The sequence below is a fragment of the Lissotriton vulgaris genome, chromosome 6 (genome assembly GCF_964263255.1).
Source record: "Lissotriton vulgaris chromosome 6, aLisVul1.2, whole genome shotgun sequence".
In the NCBI taxonomy this organism is placed as follows: domain Eukaryota; kingdom Metazoa; phylum Chordata; class Amphibia; order Caudata; family Salamandridae; genus Lissotriton; species Lissotriton vulgaris.
Window position 1 is genome coordinate 580264865 of NC_141694.1, and position 24244 is coordinate 580289108.

The 24244-nt window shown below is 42.1% G+C and overlaps 1 protein-coding gene across 1 annotated transcript in view; it reads left to right on the plus strand.

Annotated features, from left to right (window-relative positions):
• LOC147707671 (hormonally up-regulated neu tumor-associated kinase homolog A-like) overlaps positions 1 to 24244 on the plus strand; it is a 413280-nt gene that overhangs the window by 58739 nt on the left and 330297 nt on the right. The window contains exon 2 of the mRNA XM_086925234.1: positions 7737 to 8029. Coding sequence (XP_086781360.1) covers positions 7737 to 8029 — 293 coding nt within the window. The remainder of the gene's footprint in view (positions 1 to 7736; positions 8030 to 24244) is intronic.

Genomic DNA, 24244 nt, shown 5'->3' on the forward strand with positions numbered 1-24244 from the left:
AGGTATCTAAGGTTACACCATGGCTTTTAACATATTCATAGCGGAGACACAGTTGTGATTGAAGATCAACTGGTTTTGTCAGGAGAAATGCAAGGGATGGAGATATGTTATTTCTTGGATCAGGAAAGGCAATAGTACATTAAGACGTATCTGGTAGTTGATCTAGAATAGGAAGTGCATTTGGACACTTTGATTTTTATGAATTTTATGCAATAGAACACGTGTGATTACAATGCACCAGTCCTCAGAAGAGAATGGGGGCAAGGAAAATGGACACATTTAATTTTTTGTCCACCTTGTAAGAAATTGGGTTGTTGGTTGACTGGGATGTGTGCCCTGGTAAAGCAGCAACCACAATCCTTGTCAGAGTGAGGCAAAAACCTGCCCTAAATTAACCTGTGCTCAACCCTCTGGTAGCTTGGCACAGAGATGTCAGGCTTAACATAGAGCCAATGAGTAAAATATTTGTGCAACACTACAAACAGTAATTAAACTAAAACAGAACACAAAAAGGGTACCACACCAAGTTAGGCACAAAGGACTCTGTTTAATAAATATAACAATACCCAAATTACAAAAATCCAACCAGTAGAACCAGAGATATACAATTTTAAAGAGTTTAGTGAAAATAGCACAACAAAGCATAAAGCGACAACTGTGGATATCTGGTTGTGATGAAATGGGACAAAGTCACAAGTTCAGGCCAACTGCGATGGAGTGCAGGCCAGCTACAGGGATCTAGTTAGGCCCACTCAACAAGTACCTTAAATCCTCGTTTGTGGAGCGTTGCCAGAATCCATGTCAAAGATGCATTGCGCAGCTAGAGCAATGTATTGGTTCTGAGATGTGGCAAGACTGCAATGCGAGGGCCTGCATCCTCATCGAGGATGCCGTCGATGGGGCTTGTGATTCAAAGTCCGGTGTTGGGGATGTGGTGCGCAGTCAGGGTGATACGTCAGTTCCAAAGAGCTGCGAGGCTGCAATGCGGAGTCCGTTGCCATCATCGAGGCTGCCGTTGACGAGGGATGCAAGGGCCTGCAATGAGTATGCGTCAAGCAGTGGTGGTTACGATGGCCTGCTATACAATGTGGCTCTTTGTGAAGGGTTCAATCCATGCAGCAGTGGGGTTTGTCTGTTCTGATCGGGTTTCCACCCCGCAGCAGATGAGATGCATCAGTTTTGCTGGATCCACAGATGCTGGCAGAGCACCCTAATCCCTCTTCCAAGGGTCCAGGACTGGGGTCTCAACCCTTGGCAGGGTAGACTCACAGTTGGCAGAGACCAGTTGGAAATGCAAGGTTACTGAAATCCTGTTGTGCCCCTGAGGTTTTGGATCTTGAGGCCAGTCAACTAGCTCTTGGAGTCACTCTGGGTTTTGGGTTAAAAACATGCAGGTCCATCCTTCTCACATTGGCAAGATGGCAGCAGTCCTTCAGAGTAGCAGTTCAATAGGGTGGTAGTCCTTTCAGCAGCACATCAGTACTTCCTCCTGGCAGAGTATCCACAGGTCCAGACGTCTACTGAAGTGGTGGTGTCTGAGGTCCAGTATTTATATCAAGTTTTGTCTTTGAAGTGGGTAAAAGCTTTTAAAATCATGACTTTGAAGTGCACAGGCCCCCTGACTTCCTAGTTCTGGCTCCAGACTAACTATGGAGGTAGGCAGCCCTGGGTTTGGGGCTGGGTCTGATTCCTCCTTCCCATCCTGCCAGTGATTACCAGGGATTACCGATCCAGTCACACCTAAGCTCCCCATTGTGTGTGGCTGTCTAGGAAGACTATACAAAGCCCAATTGTCACCTACACCCAGGTATGCGACCTAGGGACAAGAGCAAGGCATCAAATGGCTAAGGCAAGAAAATGCCTTTCTAAAAGTGACATTTTCAGAATTATAATTTAAAATCCAATTTTACCGCAAGTTAGGATTTCAAATTGAGATTACAGAGACACCAAACATTAACTGAATACCTGTTCCCATTTGGAAATGACTCTTATAAAATGTAATAAGTTAACTCCAATGGTATCCTATGGGAGAGGTGGGCTTTGCAGTAGTGAAAATGAATTTGAGAGTTTTTTACTACAAGGACATGTAAAGCTTAAAAGTGCATGCCCTACCTCTTAAATACATTGCACCCTGCCCATTGGGCTGTCCAGGGTCTACCCTAAGATTGGCTTATGTGTATTAAAAAAGAAGGTTTTGGGCCTGTCAAAATGTTTGCTTTTCAAGGTCAAAATGGCAGTAAACTAAATTTGCCACTTAAGTGTAAACCAATCCCGCATGTTTTAAGGAGACATCACAACCACTTTAGCACAGGTTAGCAGTGGTAAAGTATGCAGCATCCTAAGGTCAGAGAAAGCAGGAGGTCTGACAGCAAAATGTTAGGGGGAAACCACACCAAGGATGTCAAGTCTAACACACCTTGAAAAGCTCTAGTTCTATTGGAAGCTGTAAACTATATGGAAGGGACATGATTCTTTTTACTTAGGTCATTGGCAGGGATGGAGCAAGTCTGCATAAATCTGTAATATATAGTATATATTCAAGCAGCGAGGAATGGTTTAGGTAGAATGAAAAGTTTGCTTTAGGGCAGTTATCTGTGAAGTGAAGTGAGGCTTTGCTCTACAATTGGCAAGAGAGTGGCCATTTGAGAAAAGAGATGAAGAAGTTGTTGAACCAAATCGCAGCAGTGATGGCCATGTGCAGGATGATTGTAATTAAAGATACTAAGTGTTCCAGGGTGTTTTCTGTTTTATGAATGGAGCATGGACTGATTAGAAAAGTGAAGAGGATGAAATGGCATTGAAGACAGAGCATACATATAATGCACTCATCAGTGATGAAGATACCAATGTAGTCATTGAAGAGCAAAAAGTGAAAATCAAGACATTGTGATTGAAAGTTAGGACTTTTCTCAAGGTGACTCTAGAGCATGGTGAGGATAAAAAGGTGCATCCTTGGTATGCAGCCATTACAAACTAGGGAATCACAAGAAGTGAAGCTATAAATCCCTGAAGGAAATGTGAGGAATATCACGGTGTGTTATTGCAAGGACTCCTCTGAATTTGAATGACTAGTGCTCTGTGGAGTTTTGTAACTGCCCAATCAGAGAAGATCAAAATGGAAAGAATAGAGGTGCATCCTTTTTAGCAGACCTAGGGGCATATTTAGGAGAACTTTGTGTCATGCTTGCACCACGCAATGTGGTACATGTGTGACGCAAAACTGTAAGTCAGATTAATGAAACCACTCAAAGCCACTCTGCATGGCTTTGAATGGCTTAAAAAGGGAAAGCAGTGCAAACTCTGCGTTGCCTTACTCTGAGCAAGGGAGGTGTTCCCTGTGTGTTGCAGTGGGTGTTCCAAAATGAAGTGGAGATGGCGGCACTCTTGAACCGATACATTTAGTATCCTATTCTTTTGTCGTTTTCCTGTCTAAAACTCTACCCCTTATTACTTCATGTTTCACACCCCCACTGCTTAGTAGCTATCATGCTCCCTTTCTGTTATGTAACGTTCATAGTTATCATCCCTTTCCCAATCTTTGGCCCACTCTTGGTCATCACCCTTCAGGTTAAATTTTCCCCTACCTTCTGGCCTTTGAGGTTACTCACTTACACACTTCTCTTTTTCTGACCATCATGACCTTTTTCTAACGTTCCTTTTGACATTCAACACAATTTTATTTTTATGTACTTGGTGTTATCCACAGTGATTACATAGCATGATTGACCATTCTAAGATGGCCGCCATCATAAATGCCAAGGGTTTGTTTACATTTATAAACGCTCACCTATCCGTTGATTTTTGACTTTACTATCATGTTACTGCTTATGGCCACGGCCAGTATTAGGTTTTGCCCCACATATAAGAATTTATAGCACATTCACCGAGTTCACTAATATTCACGGAAGTCCGTCATTTATTTTTAGTAACACAGCCACCTATTTACTTCCGCGTTTACCAACGCGTTCACTAACCCTCGGCAACCCGGCGCTCCGTGTGTTGCTGCCCTGAATCACCGGTAAGCTTACACTTGTTTGTTCGTCACGTTTATGATTGCTCTCTCTAGAATGCATGCCGTCACGGTCCTCCGTACACGATAGAGGGTTTCGCCTCTCGGTTGTCAATTTCACATTTCGCATGCACGCAATGTTTCGTTTCAGTTCCATTATTTGTACCATTGACCCGGTCTTTTTTTCTCTCCCGTTTGAAGTAAGTTTATAGTTTGCCAGGCACGTTATGGGTGCTCCTGTTTCACTTTTTTTAACCACGGACACGGTACTTTCCTCTACCTCCTTCACTTCCCTTCAGTGCTGATTAATGCTCGTGTGGCACATTTCCTTATTTTTTCATTTTTTTGAAATGTCACATACTCCTCGTGGTTGCGAGATCCCCTTCCTGACACCAATTTATTTACTTGCAGATCTTTTGCTATCCCCTGACGAAGGGCTCCGCCCGAAATGCATAGGGATGATGCATTGATCAAAGGATATTGTTCATGAATGCAATTGACGCATTACTTTACTAAAGAGTTACTATGAAGATTTAATATGTAACCTACCAATTAAAAAGAACTTTCCAAAAAAGATTACCATCGACTAGACTTGCTTGATTCATATGAAATTTTATTGATGGAATTATAATTCAGGAGTCCTATCTCCGAACGGAGTGCCTTTGGAAACAGTGCAAGTAGTTCTTGCACTCCTTCCCTTTTGCAGTGGGTGTTCCCACACAACTCCCATGGTTTTTGACACATTCCCAGATTTATAAGGACATTTAAACTAGGGAATACACCAAAAAGATAGCCCCCGGAGAGGTATAACAAAGGGAAATATCTTTATTTCTCCACATTTCTTTCTCTTTCTATGAGTACTGCGCTCTGCAGTACACATAGAAAGAGGAAAACGCCTCCCAGGATTGTTTTCATGCAGGAAGGTACAGGTTCCTGCACAAAAACAATCCTGCCTACAACACAGACATTCTTGTACCATAGTGTAAGGGTGCTCAAGTTGGCGCTAGGCTGTCAAAATGGCCCCCACACAGGGTGTAAGTCCAGGAATGTCCAGTATTGCATAAAAGCAGTGTATTCCTGATCTTTCCCTGTGATGCAAGGCAGCACAGCAAGGTGACTTGCTGCATTGCCCTGCACCCCAAATTTCATAAATATGTCCCCTAGTGTCTAGGTGAGCTATGATGAGGAAAGAGGCATTGAAGTGGGAGGACACATGAATGCCAACTGCTGTGGGACGAGGTTCGTGGTGCTACACAGTAAAACAAGAATGTGATATAGTTTTTGTTTCTTTCTGGTGGCCCGCCTGTTCCTATGTAATTTATTTGCGCATATACACATCTATCCTGATACCTTAGTGAGTTAAAGTACCTATCCCAAGATATCTGTTTGCAACCTTGAATGTCCCTCATTTCAATCTTGGAATATCCATGCAATCTTTCATTCATCCACTGCTTCTTTGTTTTTTTTCATTTTGTTTTTTATGTAGCGCAACATTTGCCATTAAAAAAGCTTCAAGGCACTATTCTATTAAAACAACACATGATAAAATACATAAACATATAAATGACATACATAAAAGAACAAGTTGGGTACAAATAATGAGCAGTGCAATGAAAAAATTGACCATCTGGAGCAGCTGTTCAACAAACTAGATTACTCGAGACAGATGACTGGTTCTAAAGGATGTCTATTAATCTTGACGTAAACGTAAGCAAAGGGCACAGTCAAAAAGAGATTAGTAATAGGTCCTTCGGTGTGGCCCCAGCTACATTTAGAATTATTTTTCCAAATTTTGAAGCCTTCCACCATGGTTAATTTGTGGCCCACGTAGAGCGTCGAACTCACATATAATCTTTTTAATGGAATTGCTTGATTGAAACTGCTGATGAAATGAGAGCCACCGAGCTGTGGTAACACAGTCAACATAGTTGGAAGATGATTTATCCTACAGCAAGTTTAGGCACTGTCAAATTCCCAGTAGCCAGGGAGTCATACACCAATGAGTCAAGAGAAAGCAGCAGTCAAATTCTATTCTTCCATTGAAATAGGAGGGGCACATTCTTTCCTGCCCCAAATACAGTGACACAAATAGTGTCAGCCATTTGGATTTTTTTTACAAAAATTAAGTAATTACCTTTGCCAGGAATCTCTAGGAAAGCCAGATTGGCAATAAAATTAATGCATCTCCAGCTGGGCCTCCATAACATGGGTGTTTGCAAATTAGGTCACTCTTTACTCTGATGTTATTTGGACCTAATAGTTACCTGTACATTCCTAATATACATACATTACTCCCAATTGATTCTACCTTTTAACATATAAAATCCAGTTCTGCAAAGAAAGCACAAACACAACATGGTAACTGAGGGCCAAATTTACAAGCCCCTTAAGCCAGATTTGCGCCGCCGTTGCGTGTGACGCAGCGGTGGCGTAAAGCCAGCGCCATGCTGTGAGCTATTTACAATGTGATGCATCTGGGAGATGCGTCACGTTGTAAAGCCCTGCGCCACATGTGGGCGTTCCTCCGCAGTGGGGAGGGCGTTCCGACGCAGGAACGCCTCCTAAAAGTGGCTGAGTAAAATATACAAGATTTCACTCAGTCACTTTTAAGGCCATGCTGCGTCAAAACCCTCGCCTGCTTGAAGCAGGTGTAAGGATTGAAGCAGCATGTTAGGGATAGGGGCACCCCGAGCCTTGCTAGAGCGACGCAACTCCAGCAATGCGCCGCCTTTCCACCGGGGGATGGGACACGCATCTGTCCATCATGGAGAAGTGTGGCTCACTGGTTAGAGGAGGCAGACCCTGATGCAGAGGTCAGACCCGGGACCAGGGTTCAATTCCCGATGCAGCAGGGTCTTGAGCTAAAAAATGTGCACAGACTCGATAATTCTCGCCTCGGTGCCTACTCGAATCATGGGTTCACACTCTGCAACTCTGGGCAATAGCTTGCTTAATCTCCACTACGGCCCCACCGAGATGGGATGCCTGGTCTTCACCTTGGGGATGCCCAGTAGGGGTTATCTCGCAGGGAAAGCCAGGACGGGTTCCCAAAGCAAGCGCTAAGAGACCTGTTGGTGATTTGCCGCTATATAAATCGAAATTAACATAACATAACATAACATCAGTGCGCCACAGTGCGCCACATTGTAAATGCTGCGCATCATTGGTGGCGCACGGGTGGGCAGATGCGTCACAACTCTTCAGGCTTATCCCTGCTGATTAGCAGAGATGCACCAGAAGTAGTAAAGCTGCCCCTGAATTTAGTGTAGTAGCTCCATGTCCTGGTAAGCCACCAAGCCGCATAGGGAGGAGTGTAAAACTAGACACTGCAGAGGTCTAAGGAGGAAATTTCAGGGGACCAAGAACCAGGGCAGAAGAGGGGTAAGGGCAGGGGTCATTCCTGGACTAAATTAGCCTAACCATAATTTTACTCCTCTGGCACACCAAAGCCTGTGCCCTGGCATGATGCCTTATGACAGATTGATAGTGGGATTGGGCAATAATATTGGAAAATCAGGTGTCATCATCAGGGTTTGTCCAAGGGCTGGTTAAATAGTGTCTGCTATGTGGGATACTTCTGAGACAGTCTGCAATCTTTGAAATTTAGTATTTAAGTTGTTCAGTATTAAAGTTGTTCAGTGATATTGTGATGTGTTTTCGAGAGCTTTAGCCATTGACCCCCCTTTTTTGTCAAACTTTAATACCCTGTTTGTTTTTTGTTTTACAGGTAGCCATGAAAGTCATTGACAAGAAAAAAGCCAAGCAAGACTCCTACGTTTTAAAGAACATGAAAAGAGAGCCACGGATACACCAAATGATTAAACACCCTAACATTGTTCAGCTGTACGAAACGCTGGAGACTGAAAACTCCTACTACATGGTAATGGAACTGTGCCTAGGGGGAGATCTCATGGACCGCATCTGTGACAAGAAGAAACTAGATGAGAGGGAAGTCAGAAAACACACAAGACAGATCATGTCAGCAGTCGAACATATGCACCGCCATGGGATTGTTCACAGGTAATTACCCACTCAGTTATCACCCATATAAAAGACACCGTAGATTTTAGGGATGTAATGCTTCTCCATGTCATCATTGACTTCTGACCAAAGAGATTCCTAATTTTTATTTGTCGAACTAAAGTTCTCAAGTATAGTTTTTCAGAGGTCACACCAAAATGCCGAGGACATGTTCATGTACATGTATGTATGTATGTGGTATATGTATGTATTTATTTATTTAGTAGCTTTGTATAGCACCACAGAATGCTTTTGGGGCGCGCCAGCATGCTTGTAGGAGAGTTTGTGGTAGGTGGCCGGAGTCGGATCGGCTCTAGATGGGACCTTATTCAGTGTTCATCAGTCACACCTCTTGTTCTGTGAGGAGATGGTAGAAGAAGTAGGGGTGAGCTTGAAGAGTCCATTTTAGGCGTTTCCTAAATTCCTTTTAATTTAACGCCGCCACTGTGATAAGGTTCAGGACAAGGGGGGTCTACTGCCTGAGACCCTGCAATTCCACTAAGCATCCTCTGAGTCAGACACTTAAGGGTTTCCTTAGATAGTCATGTGCACAATTTTTTCTACATCAAAATATGCATTTTTTTCGAAACAACGTGACATTTTGTTTACAGACCTAGAGGGCATTAGATAAAACAAAAGTAGTCGTTGCTAATGCAGCCCCATATTTCCATCAATCCAGAATTACTACATAGGAGAGTTTTTTCCCACAAAAATAATTCCATAAAATAACTTTACAAAGTAAATAGAAAATAAAATTGCCATTGAACGAGTATCAAGGGACACAGATTTGACAGTACAGATAACACTTGACAGTTCGTTCATATTTATATTGTTTGATCATATAAAACAGCGAATGTTCTTATTATGGGTATATGTTATGCTGCTTTAACATATTTGTAGATGTCTGACTCACCACTGCTCAGCTGGTAGACAGAACAGTAATGAGAAGTGTTACATAGTGTGATACATTTTTGAAGCGTAGTTTTTAATAAAAACATTCTACGGATCAAAAATTAAATATACTTTTAGGAAAAAAAAACATTGAAAAGTCTCTTCCTGGAATAAAATTACAGCTTTTTTCTGCCCAGTGATACGGTATCTGGATTTTCTATGTGATGTTGATCACATGCGTGGTTGATCACTCACCCAAAATAAATGATAGTGATATCTCCAATAAAAAAAAAAGATAATGTTCTAGACTCAGATAGGGTCAAAACACTGAAAGAAAATCCTGAAGTGCTTTCTTGGGTTTTGGAAAAGGATACAACTTATTTTGAGAGGAGGGAATGATTTTGAAGAGTGTTGAGGAAGAAGGGGCACAAACAGATTTAATGTCAGCCTATCTGAATGAAACATCTAATAGGAAATCATGGTAACAATACATCTAAGTAATTCAAGGCAGTGTACAAGGAAACCTGCAATGACTGGGACTTCTGCTATCGATCCCTGGGATTATAAGAGACTTCCCCAACAAGTATTTCATGTTTTAACCACTCTCTCCAAAATATGGTTGTTTTCATGATTCCATATGAGACTGACATGACTCCAAGCCCGTTATCAGAAAGAAGTTCTCATATTTCAGGCTTCCATAACAAACAACGCGCAAGGTCTACAAAGTAGTGTGCAATGAATATCTATGCAATTTCCTATTAGCTTTCAAGTGAGTTCTTCCTTAAGTGTCAAAACACATATGGTCTGTTTATGATGGCAGTGGGTAGGGCCCACTGCCATCTAGCCCATTGGATCCGACTGCCACATTAGGATGCAGGTGGTCGTAGCTCGGCTGTCGAGGGAAAGACCACATAGTCCGACAGGATCAAGGATCCCGTCAGGGAGGCGGCCAGACTCCTATTCTCTGCAAAGACGGCAGTAACTGCACCGCCGTAGGGATTAGGATGTCCCTTTCCATCTGCCCTTTCAAGGCAGGTGGAAAGTGACTTTGTAGGGCCCCCCCTTACCCTCTGGCCCTCCACTTTTCACTAATCCTGAGGGTAAACAATGGCACTTACTTTTAACGGTCCTTTAAAAGTAAGTACCATTGTTTATCCTCAGGATTAGTGAAAAGATGTGGAGTGTCAGTATTCCCTGATTTCACGGTACCCGCAAAGGGCAAAACAGAAAGCAAAATAATTTCTTGCTTCTTAGTGGGGTGGGGAGCCCTCGTACTCTAAGCCACTATCAAATATCTGTGGCTCCCAAAGAGAGAAGCTGCCAAAGTAATCCTGATTTTCTTCAGCACACCGAGATGTCTTTCAGAAATACATTTCCCAAAACATATTCACATTTAGTGTAAAGCGATTCCAGGAGAAATTGTCTTTTCTGGACCATATGATAAATGTATCATGCTCCAAAATTTGATACTCTGCCATCCACTGATATAGAACATCATCTGACTTACATGCCACAATAAAAAAAGCATTGACATTTGAAGCCTCACTCCCTGGCTGAAGTCAGTTTTTTTCAGTTCAGAAAAGTTTTATTGATAAACATAAATTGAACTTATACAAAGGAAGGATAAATAAGCAAATAGAAAAGTATACAATAAAATGAGTGAAATAGTCATTGTGAAGTCAGCTTTAATGATTTTCCAGTGTAAAATCTACCAACCAATTGAATATCAGTGTAAACTTTCTAAAAACAGACAAGTGCATTTTGCACCCCTATAAATCAAATCATCCCTCACCTATGACAGTGAATAACAGGAGAAGAATGCCTTACTCTTCCAGTTTCCTGAGACGAGACTTAGTCGGCCTTAGTTTTGTATATATGTGTGTTATATGGCCTTTATATGTGTTATGCCCGCTAAACACTTTGTACACGTTTGACAAATCTCAAAGAAACATCCCAGACCTAAAGCTTTTTCTAAGGGGGTGGAAATAATTAAGGGGTGTTCCAAACATAGGTTTCCCCACCAATGCATTTCCCAAAGGATTTGTATCGTACGTAGTGCAACAGTGGCTGTGTGGATTTCAATGAGTATAGAGTATAGATTTTGAGTGCAGATGATCCATTTGGTAACTACACATAAGTAGGGTAAATATATTTAAAGTTATTTGCATTTTAACTTAGTGATATCCGTTGTTGTGGTCGTTTTGTAAAATGTAACTAAAGTACCATGGTACATGACAATGACACGTTATTATATAATTGTCTAATAACTGCCTTTACAAACGTTAAAGGCAATAATGTTGTTTTAAGTACACTAAGTACGTGTTCTGGGTTAGGGCCTCAGGTAGAGGTTAGTGTTAGGTTTTATATTTTTCCCTAACTATACCTCTTCATGAAATAAGTAGTAGTTAGTGGAATTTTTTTATAAGTTTATGTAAATTAAAAACAAAAAAAATACCCAGGGAGTACCGTGGTACTTGATAAAAACAAATAAAATGTAAAAAAATTAAACAAGCATTGTAATGCACAATAATTCACAAATATAGTGTACTTTCAACTTTTTACATATTTAATCTTTTTTAGAAAGTGGATGGAGTGGCGTAGAAATACTAGCAAAATATCGCGCAACATAAAAGAATAAAAAAAAAGTTAACTTTTTTAAAAACACAAGCCTAATTTATGAGGCCCTACTAGCACTATTGCCCCACCGGCACATCACTTTTTTTTTACGTTCGGTGCCACTATGTGCCACTGGCATATTTATAAGGCCACTTAAAGCCACTTTACGTGGCTTTCCATGGCCGTAGAAATATGTGCCCATGTCAAACTGCGTGATAGGGGCGTTCCATGGGTGTTGCTGGGGCGTTACTAGCAACATCCATGGTTTTTTGACACTGCCCATATTAACGAGAAATTGTAACTCTGAAGCAGCACCAAAAACATACGCCTCCCAAGGGGAGGCGTGATGTAGGCACAACGAGGAGAAATGTCTTCATTTCTCCTTCTTTTTCCTCTTTCTGTCTGTGCTGCATTCTGCCGCACACATAGAAAGAGGAAAAAGCCTCTTGCGATTGTTTTTGTGCAGGAAGGTTTCCCTTCCTGCACAAAAATAATCACCCTCTCAACGCAGGCACCCTTGCACTATGGGGCAAAGTTGGCTGCATTGGCCCACAGCTGCCAATTGTGTGACGGCACAGCAGAAAAGTACAAGAATGTGCTTTATATTCGGTCATTCCTGCACTTTTCTTTTGGCATACGGCAGCAAGGCCTACTGCACTGCCCTATGGCAAAAAACCCATAAATGAGGTCCACCGTATTTACTAGTTGTAGCCTTAACTTTTTAAAACATGGAAAAAAATTACAAGCACATTTCCCTATATGTTACTACTGTGGTAATTGGTAGGGAACAGTAATAAAACCTAATACTTACCTATATCTAACACCATAATCTGTCCAATTCAAAAAGGAGGTACTAGATCTGATCCGAATAACTATAGCCTAATAGCACTCCTTGATAATGAAGCTAAATATGCCGGCTTGATTCTGGAGGCTCTATGGCTGTATGTTTGAACAAAATGGTCTAATCCCATGAACCCAAACATGGTTTAGGGCAAAGTCTGGCATGGTAACCAACCTAATGGTGATAACAGTTCTGATGGATAAGGCAACAGCTATCATTTCTTTGATCCACTGCTGCTTCGTCTACTTTAACGCGGCATTGGACAGAGTACCAAGGAGCTGCTGTGGGCTAAACTAGAGAGATTGGGAATACCCTCAAAACCCTTGGAGGCCATAATCCAGCTACATTCCGTACCTGGATCTGCATCAAACTGGTAGATGGTGCCCACTTATCCAGGAAAATTCGGACAACATGGGGAGTGAAGCAGGTGTGCAAGCTAGAACCCTTGCTTTTTAACCTATTAACTGCAGATCTACCACAGCTCCTTGATGCTATCAACAGTCACCTCCCAAAAATTAGTGAGCAACCTCTTCAGTCATACAAGGGTAGGCCTCCAACGGCTGCTCAAACAACTGCACACCTACACAACCATTAATAACCTAGAGGTGAAGATGAGGAAAACAAAGGTTGTAGTATTCGACTCAAACAAATTCCAGGGAGGTGGATGGTTTTACAATGGCAATAAAATGGTGTCAGATCACAACTACTAGTGTCTAGGGGTGCACATCGATGTCAGAGGTTGTTTTGTGAAGCTATGGAAAGTAGTTGAAGCAAAAGCCCTAACACTCCATGTGATGTTAATAAGTTACCACAATCACTACTGGGGCCAAGTCTTTCCCCACTGCTGGAAGTTATGAGGGTCATAGTCTCTCCCTCATTAACCTATGGCAGGACGATTTTACTGAGCAGGGACAACAGTTTGCTGAATAAACTTGTTATAAAGATATATAAACAGGTTTTCTAGCCTCCTTAGTTCTCATCGGCATCCCAGATCAGGTTGGAATTTGGCCTCCCTGACCAACAGGCAGCTGGGCCCTACCTCAACCTGTGTCTCAAGCTATAGGGGTCCCGGGCTGGCTGCCTTGAGGCATTGATAAGATCTAGAATTAGTTCCAGCGGGCCAAGCCAATCACATATTTGGTTTCTTGAGGATTGCCAGCAATTATTAAATGTGAAAGATCTCTGGGTCCGTAACCCTAGCCAATTAACCTTTAAAACAGGCATCAGAAAAGTTGAACGTGTTTGCCTTTAGTCATTCCATTCAGATAGAGAATTCCTCACCAAAGGTAGATATGCCTGGTCAGTCATCAACAGGTACCAGCCAGCCACCCCACCTTCATATTTTACCTACACTTATGCTACCCATATGAAGGGCAAGAGTCATGGGCCTTAGGTTAGGGCAGTGGTTGTTCTTGAAACATCTAGCCGGTTGGCATCGGACAACTGAGGAAACAACCTATAGGGGCTACGGCTGCTACAAAGCATCCTTCAAACATGTTGTGTACTCTGCCTAGTATTACTAAATGAGCGCAGGGCCAGACTACGGGGACAGTGGATTAACAAGAGTTTTCACATGCCGGCAGGTCATCATTGCGTCCCTAAACTCTGACAACAAAATCTTGAACATCCTGTTGACAAAAATTTGCTACCATTGCATCAAACAGGTTTAGTCATCTAGGGTCTTCATTGGTGGGTTCTGCAGACATCCCTAGGGCACCCGCTGAGAGGCCTAGCCCTACCCTCCACATTCCCTAGGACATTAGTTTAACAATTGATCTGTTATATAACTCTGTGCCTACATCTGCACATTTATTCTCTAGTTGATGCAAACCACAACAAACGTTCCTTTTGTGATGCAACTTTAATGCTGACTGCTTCAAGGATCACTTGTTGCCACCCTTGTTGAAAATTTGATGCCATATATGTTGCATTAGCACTCTATCGAATCATCCAGCTGCTACTAATTTGCTGCTACAGCTGTTGCCCTAGCACTTGAGAGAAATTTTGTGCACAGTTGAAGATAACTTTGGTGTTTTTTTAAAGTGATTTTTATGTATTACTTGCTTGTTCGATAGGACAGCTGATACCATCCCACCGCAATAAAGTAATGGTATTCTGATGGGGTCGGACTAAAATAAACAATTTGCAGTGGAATCCCTGCACTAGCACTTTTCTACCTATCAAGCTTTATCAGCTAATCAGTGTGGCACTCCCTGCATGTTTTCATTGCAGATTAAACTGTCTTGATATGTTTACATCTGTCCCCTGTTTTAGTAATTGGAACTGTTTTAAATAAACACATTCAAATGTTGACTGCACCGTTGCAATAATTTTTAATAACTGTTATTGTTTTAAATAGCCACTTACAATAAAGAAATAAAAAATATTTTTTTAAATTAAAATACTGAGTTACGAGGTATACATCAATGTCCTGATTTGCTAGTCCTTAATAGCGATTATTAAGGAATCGCTATTAATGACTCGCAAAACGGGATTCATGTAGAAATGGCAATATTATTTGCGATTTCTACAGCTTCCTTATTTGCGATTGGGCCTAAAGGCCCATAGGAATCAATGGGGAGTCATTCCTTATTTGCGATTAGCAATTTGCTAATCGCAAATAAGGATGCGATTTCAAGGGTGCCAGGGGTGTCCAAAGGCACCCCTGATATGTAAATGTAGACTGATGTTGCGCACACACATGTCCAAAGGACATGTGTGTGTGTAACATACAACTTAGAAACATGCACTAAAGTGCATTTTTCTAAGTTTTTGCTATTTACCACGAAGTCAGACTTCGCGGTAAATAGCGGCCAAAAATAGCGATTTCGCAATTTGAAAATGTTTCATCAATTGCATTTAAGGAATCTCAAATAGAGATTCCTTAAATGCAATTCCTCACAATTTAGCTATTTCGCAATTTGCGATTTTTGCATTTGGGGTGATGAATCCCAAATGCAAAAATTGCGCTCGCAAAGGGCCAGATTCTCAGAATCTGGCCCTTTGCGAGCCGATTTTACAATGATGAATCTGGCTGTTAGACTTTTAATCCAGTTACCAAATTATTGTGATGAATTTTAAACTAGCAATATTTATTACTTTGATATATGTATTTGTTCTATCTTGTCTTGTGTGATGGATATTGAAGGTTTTTTCATATGAGACACAAATAATGGCTTCTCATCGTGAATGATGCCAATTGTGGCTGAAAAACATAGAATCTTTTGCCCACAAAGTTTTTCAAGACTATATCTAATGCCTTAAACCAGAACACAAGCAAAATGTAGTACAAAATAATTAAATTGTGTAGGCACTGCCATTAGCCAATTATATACTGCCTTGTCATAGGCATGTGCCACAGTATGCTGCGGAGTTACCATGGTATACCGGGGCCCAACATATGACTAAGGTCCAGATATATCATTGTATTTTGTTACCCTTGCATCGTGCATGGGCAATGCAATGCTTAAGTCACATTTACAAAGCAACACAATGCCACCATACTTCCCCATGTGTCACTTGGTAAATCTGAGGAAATGCACGGCAGTGCCAATCGCTATCTTGTGTAACACTACACACCATATTATACAGTGCTGTCAAATGTCCTCTACCTCTTCCACACTTCACTCTATATCATTCCACTATACACCACTCTGTGAGAATGATGTGGTGTTATGCTTACATTTCTTTCTTTCCTTTATTCTTTATTTTTACTCTCTAAAATCTGTCTTTTTAAGTGTGTATGCTTGTTTTCATATATGATTCTCAGAATGATGTATTGCTTGGCATACTGATTCCATGACAGGTGGGGCTCTGGCTGGCGAGGCCAGTTACCTCTCTGGTCGTGGGTCCCTGTTCTTTGATTAAAGATGGTTCCCTTTTTTCCAAACTTCACCTCCTGCCTCTTCTGTGTAATCAATTACCAAACTACATTTTGGAACGTGGAGTGGGGTACCATTTTTGGGATTACCTTGAGGTGCTGGAGGCATTCCTCTTGGAGCACTACAGGTTAAAGCAAGAAGTCTACTTTAGTCATGAGGCCTTCAGGAGGCAAGGGGATTTCATCCCCCAACTAGCAGCGCACAAGGAGGTGTATTTGCAGAGTAGTGGAGAAAGGGAGTGTGGCCTCCAAAGACCTCTCAGCAATCCCGCTGTGTGCGACTTCCTGTAGGTAATAGGAGGTCTTTTTGCCCCCCAAGAACCATCAGCAGCCAAGGGGTCTTTATCTCCCAACCAGCAGTGCACCAGGAGGTGCGTTTGCAGAGTGGTGGTGAAAGGGGCCAGGGTCTCCGGTGAGTTGCAGAGTGTGGCCCCCCTGACTGGCCGATTTCAGCCTCTGGTACCCCATCCCCCCGGGCTTGGCCTCTAGGCTGTGTGCCCTGGTCCCTCCCAGGTCACTTGCTGCCAATGTTGGGGACTGCAGGGGGAGCGTGAAGGGCCCTGCAGTCCCTGCTGGCTCCCGTGTCCTGTGGGAGCAGGTATTGCTTTTTGACAGACGGACCTGCTGAACATGCAGCTCCCTGTGTCCATAATTAATTTGGCTCTGCTACTAGTAAGTGAGAGCATTTTTTCTGCTCTTGCTTACTAGAGTCGGAGCAGAGTTTACTATGGCTTGGCGAGAGCAATGAAGCACCCGCTAAGACATAGCAAGCTGCAGTGTCCTGGGGTGGGAACCACAAGACATTGAAGGAACCAGCCCTAGGTGGTGGCAGTCCCCAAGTCCATCTCGGCTCCGGGGGGGGTGCCCCCCCTTTGTTCTAATTTGCCCCGGAGAGGTACAGGTCTGTGGGGGGGGGGCTGCACAGCCCACCACTTTACATTTCATGAAAGTCCTGTGGAAGTGTTGGACCCCAGGGCTGTGGGGGGTTCTCCGTGGCCACCCGTATTTTGTAAACATTAAGCCCCGGGGACATGGTGGTCCCTGGGGTTGATGGTTCTGAGAGACCCCCCATGGCCAAAATAAAGAAGCCACAGGGACCACCACCTCTTGTACGGGCCTCCCCCACATTTGAAAAATGCAGGAGCCTGCACTTCTAAAAAATATATTCGGTCAGATCTGTGGATCCTGCTGAAAAGTTTTTTAAAATAAATTTTTGGGTCCCAGGCCTACCCTGCTCTGCTCCGTTCCTATCTTTTTTACACTTTTTGTGGGACTCAGTTCAACCAAGTCCCAAGATGGCTGTCAACACTTCCTGGTTGAAGTGTTGGCAGTCAATCAAATTTCAGTAGGAATTTGGGCTCCCAGATATCTATATTTTTAAACTTAAATATCTCTGAAACTACTGAACAGATTTACACCAAATTACTAATTACAAAAAGCACGCTTTCCCCCAAATTTTGTGTAATTCCGTTCAGAGGTTCGGGCTGTAGTCATGGTCAAAAAATGAAAAATGCCCTTAGGCAAAACATGGGGTAAAATAAGTTTTGGGACCCCCTTTTTTTCTTGACGGCAGCTGTACGGATTACACCAAAACTTCTAACACAGCAGCTGAACCAAAAACGGGGGTGTATTTTGAAAAGTTTGTGAAGATTTGTCAAGCTGCACCAAAGTTATTGGCAAAACAAAAAACATTTACGTATGGAAACTTTGGTCCATACTCCTACTGGTGACCACCAGTTGGATGTATACATATATATATATATATATATATATATATATATATATATATATATATATATTCACTGAAAAAACCATAGGTTTCACACCAGTTATAGTTAGGAATTAGCATTTAAAAAACCTATTAAATTCACTGAAAAAAACATAGGTTTCACACCAGTTATAGTTAGCTGGAAATTTTATTGACATAAAACCATTGAAATTCCCACGTTATAGTTAGTTGGGCTCACTATAACTTGCGCGCCTGCAATGCACTGCTGATGACGTCACATATTACATCACTCATGACATGGTCAGTGACATCACTCATGACATCACTGATGACACCATCCAGTGAATGTGTGTCTTTCTGAAAAATAAATATGTTTTATATATGTATTTGTAAAGGTGGATGGAAGAATAAATGTTTAAATAAGTGTCTAAATGGATGTTTTTTTTAAAATAAATTGATTGGTTAACTTGCTTATTAAGTGTATCTTAGTGAATACATATATTAGCGAGTAATGTTTAAATTTCATAGGTTTTTTAAATGCTAATTCCTTTCTATATCGAGTTTGTAACCTACGATTTTTTTAAAAATTTGCTGTTTTGTGTGAGTATTAATTAGTATTATTTTTTTTTATAATAATATTATTTTTTTTTTAAAAATTGTTATCATTTTTTCTTGGGACGCTCTGGGTCCGCGCACCAGTAAGCTCTCCGGAAAGCGCACCCAGAGCGCTACTTGCGTTCGTGTAAAAAAATATGAATGAAAAGTAAATAATAACGCAAGACATTTAGTACCATACATATAAAAGCAGTTTTTTTGAATAAGGAAATGAAAATAATTTAGCATTTCCGTGAAAAAATCAAAACATCACTTAGGCGCGCCGTGTAAGCGCCCCCGGAAGCGCCTAAGTTCGCGCCGCGTATGCGCCCCGCGTCAAGTCATGTGACCTTAAAATAACACTTTTTATTGGTTGCTAACAGTTTTTTTTACAAAGAATGAAATCCCCACCCATTTCCTTCACTTCTTCTTTCACTTTTGTGACTGAAAGGCCTGCCTTTTTGCTGTTGCATCTTTCTTGGATAATCATGGCTGCCAGACCATACAGCAGTGAAGATGAACCTGAATTCATTGATGAAGAGCCTCCTCAGCCAAAGGTCAAAGAGCATTTCATCTGGAATTTTTTTTCCATACCTGATGACCAGAAGAAGGTCAATGCTCCAAAAGAAGAGTGCAGGATCTGTCACACAGTCCTGTCACGGGGTGACCCCACTAAGAAATATTCTTTTGGGAACTCCACAATGCTTCGCCATGTGGAGAGGAGGCACCCCCAGAATTTTGCCCGGGAAAGTGTCAGGGCTCTGGCACAAGAGGTTCCCTGTGATGGGGCCTCTACATCAACCGGAGGAGCAACTACTTCAGTGAGGGGGTGATCGCAAGATCTGGTTCCAAACATTCAGCCTGCATTCAAGAAAGGTGTCCTGAAATGCAGATACAGCGATCAGCTGCTTACCTTTGGGGAGCAAAGTGTTCTGCTCATGGTTCGAGCATTGGAGAACCATCGCTGCCGTTCCCAGCCCTAATTTTTTTTGCTCCTGTTGAGCAGTTTCCATTCCCTGTTTTTGTTTTTGTTCTAAAAAAAGAAAAAAAAGAAGAAAAAAAAAGTTATTTTCAGAACTACCTCCAATTCTCATCAAAGAGCTATATTCTTAAAAAAATTAAAAAGAGTAAGTGAAGTGGAGTGGATTGATAATGGAAAGGAAAATGAGTAAGAAAGAACAGAAAGGTATGAGAGGAGAAAGGAAGTGAAGTAGGGGGACTGAAAGAAGGTGAGTGTTGGGAAGGAAAGTAAGGAGAAGGAGAGTGAACATGGGGAATGTGGATATTCAAAGAAAATGTTGAAAAGGAACGGGGGTGTGGAAGGGTAAGAAAAGATGCATTGCTGGAGTTGCATCATTTTTGTGACACACTCCAGCAATGCATCACTTTTGCGCTTACAGATACATCTGAAATACTGACGTATCTGTAAGTACTTCCGACATAATACGTCATATACTTAATATGACGCATGACTAGAAGACTGAAGGCCTCATTTATGAGGCCATGCGTCACTTTAACGCCACCGGTGCGTCACTTTTTGTGACGCACCAGTGCTGTAAAAAATGCACCTTATTCAGTCATATTTACAAAGTGACGCATCTAGGTAGATGCGTCACTTTGTAAGCCCCTGCACCACATTATACCTACGTCAGGTGTAATGTATGCAAAAGGGACGTATTGACGCAAGAAAGGGTCGTAGAGGTGATGCAGTGAAATCTATGAGATATCACTGCGTCACTTTTATGACGCTGTTGCGTCCAAATCTTGCGTCTGTATCACAGCAGGCTTAAGACTGATGCAGGCCCTTTCACATGGGGCCTGGCTCCATGTGAAAGGATGCATTGCTGGAGTTGCATCATTTTTGTGACACACTCCAGCAATGCATCACTTTTGCGCTTACAGATACGTCTGAAATACTGACGTATCTGTAAGTACTTCCGACATAATACGTCATATATTTAATATGACGCATGACTAGAAGACTGAAGGCCTCATTTATGAGGCCATGCGTCACTTTTACGCCACCGGTGCGTCACTTTTTGTGACGCAACAGTGCTGTAAAAAATGCACCTTATTCAGTCATATTTACAAAGTGACGCATCTAGGTAGATGCGTCACTTTGTAAGCCCCTGGCCACATTATATCTACGTCAGGTGTAATGTATGCAAAAGGGACGTATTGACGCAAGAAACGGTCGTAGAGGTGACGCAGTGAAATCTATGAGATATCACTGCGTCACTTTTATGACGCTGTTGCGTCCAAATCTTGCGCCTGTATCACAGCAGGCGTAAGACTGATGCAGGCCCTTTCACATGGGGCCTGGCCCCATGTGAAAGGATGCATTGCTGGAGTTGCATCATTTTTGTGACACACTCCAGCAACGCATCACTTTTGCGCTTACAGATACGTCTGAAATACTGACAAATCTGTAAGTACTTCCGACATAATACGTCATATATTTAATATGACGCATGACTAGAAGACTGAAGGCCTCATTTATGAGGCCATGCGTCACTTTTACGCCACCGGTACGTCACTTTTTGTGACACATCAGCAGCGTAAAACATGCACCTTATTGAGTTATATTTACAAAGTGACGCATCTAGGTAGATGCGTCACTTTGTAAACCCCTGCGCCACATTATACCTACGTCAGGTGTAATGTATGCAAAAGGGGCGTATTGACGCAAGAAAGGGTCGTAGAGATGACGCAGTGAATGAACTGGGTTTTCCCCATGCTACGCTCCCCGGTCCGCTCCCCGGTGCGCGTACCGGGCGCTCCCCCCGCTCAAATCGAAAAAAATATATATTTTTTTTTCTCCCGCGGGGCCCTTTTATAATCCCCACATCAAACCTAGGGGATCAGGGGGGGGGTCTACTCTGCCCCCTTATGGTCATTTCCCCCTTTGTTTTTGCCACCTCTTGTGTCTCGATCTTACCGAGACACAAGATGGCGGCCTCTCCGGACTGTTTTGAATGTTTACAGACACCCGAGAGCCAATCAGCTTTCCGCGCGCAAGTCGCGTATCGCGCCCGGTGCGCTCCCCGGTGCGCGTACCGGGGCGCGGCTATAGATATATATATTTTTTTGAACCTAAATTACTCAAAAACCACTGGAGCACATATCTTGAGAAATAGCAAAGGCACATCGGGCTACCAGTCCCTACAATTTTGCCAAGTTTGGTGGAAATCCATTCAGACGTTCGGGCTCAAAGTGAGGTCGACCACCCTATGGAAATTAACATGGGGAAAACACGTTTTGGGACCCCCCTTTTATCTCGGCCCCCGCTTGACGAATCCCCCCCAAACTTTCAGGGAAGGACCGGAGCGCCGCGAGGCAAAGTTGAGGAAATTTTCAGGCAGATTCCTCAACCGGCGCCAAAGTTATTCCCAATAGAATGTTGAGATTTTGCATTGAAAAAAATTCTAACTATAACTACCTACTGGCGACTATAGGTAATATATATATATATATACCCATATACCCCTCACTGTTTGGGTTACCACATTGCACTACGTTCACCAGAATGCAACGGGACACAGGCCAGCGCGAGAACCTATGCAGCGCACCTGATAACAACTTCGCCGTGGGAGTGGCCAAGGAACCATTCTGAAAAGACACAAAGCCCGTGGTGGTAGAACTGGCATAGAAATGAGGCACTGAAGAAAGCCTATGCTGAAACACGTCTGCCACAGCGTTTCTAAATACCTGCAATACATGCGCTGTTAAGACTCTCTGAAATTAATCCAGTTGCGAAATTTCATGGTGTGTCGGGCTCATTTTGATGTAAGTGAGCGTCTGGTGTTTATATATATATATATATATATATATATATATATATATATATATATATATATATATATATATATTAACGCTCAAACTCTTCCTCGTTACACAAGAAGGAGGCAGCACTCGTAGTCCAAGAGTCAACCAAAGTTTTAATCTAAGGGAACAGATAAGCACAGACGTGTTTCGGCGTGAGCCTTCGCCAGTGTGTCACTAGTCAGTATCATACATCCCATTAAATAAACAAACAAATTCATGAGCATTGACATAAACATAGGACTATACCCCTTTTGGCCACTGTGGGCGCCATATTGGAAAGGTGTTCTGTCCGAATAGGGGTCTTATCTAATTCATGCGTGACTGTTCTCACGTTGAAAATAAAGCCGTGGATCGGCTGGTGTCCTATGATTTTGTGTACAATGCCAAAATAAACAAACAGTGCAAAAAACAAACATATAACAAAAGTCATCAGGCACATGGAGAGAGTACTACTACCCTTCAAATGGAAATCGTCAAAAATTAATCATCGAAATTTATCCTGATCAATAGAGATTATTGTTCCATGGGATATATAGCAGAAGGGTACTCTTTCAGATCAATGGGCCAACAAAGGAGAAATATATACAAGATATATATACAGAGTAAGACAAAGGCACCATCCGGTGTGTATGTAAATGGGTAATAAAGCTGGGTTACCCAAATGGAGGCTTCCAGGACATGAATTTCAATTAGTTTCTAAATGCAGATATCTACATCAAAGTCCTGGTTCAACTATTGTGAAATACCGTCCATAGTAGTATAGAAAGGCCTCATTTGAGAGATATTAATCACAGCGGACCTCACATATTAGGTCATATTTGCACTGGCTATTTCTATACACATATGTACATGCTTTGCTATATACATATCTACATATTTACACACCTATGGTAGCCTGTCATCATCTACAAAGGGGGTATCACAATTGATATTATTGTCAGAATCAAAGTTCAAAATCAAATTCAAAAATTCATAAATCGAGATCAGAGACAGACACAAGATTGGAATAATATGGTAAAACATTTTAGAAAAACATATTAGAAAAACATGTTTGAGGAATACGGTCTTACAGTGATTCGGTTACAGTACTGTTGGAGGAATGTACATAATATAGTTGGACTGACATTTAATGTACCAGACTTCCTAAGAGAAAGAGTTTCTCCTCCTCCTATAGTCTTACTTCCCCAGATGGCATGCTAATTCCTCACCGCTATTGAGTCCCCCAGGGTGTTTCGTGGAGAGATCTACAATATATCTGGACTCAAGTCTGTGGAGTCTCCTTAACCTATCACCTCCTCTTACATTGGGTGGAACAATGTCCAATCCAAAGAATCGGAGTTGTTTGCGGTCTTTACTATGCTCCTCCGCAAAATGCCGGGCGACCGGATATGAGGTGTCTACTTTCTCGATCGCCCGTTGGTGCTCCAGGATCCTCAGTTTGAGCTCCTTGATAGTACTGCCTATGTAGCGTAAGCCACACGGGCAGACTAAACAATAAACCACAAACTGGGAACTACACGTAATAAAGTGCTATATATATATATATATATCCAACAGAAGAATGGCGTCTTGGAACGCTCTTCCACTCCAGTCGGGGTGTTTGTCACAAACGGACGCCGCTGATTTGTATATAATCCAACACTCATTCCAACTTCCAGTAAGAAACGAGCCACTGCGATTGTAGATGCAAGTTAAAGATTTATTTGGGCAAACAAACGACGCCTTTTGGCCTGGCCAGGTCTTGGTCACATGACCATATTGACAAACTTCCGTGTTTTGAGCATTCAATGCCTCCCACATGACACAACAACATAGAAAAAACACTGAATTTTGTTTGTT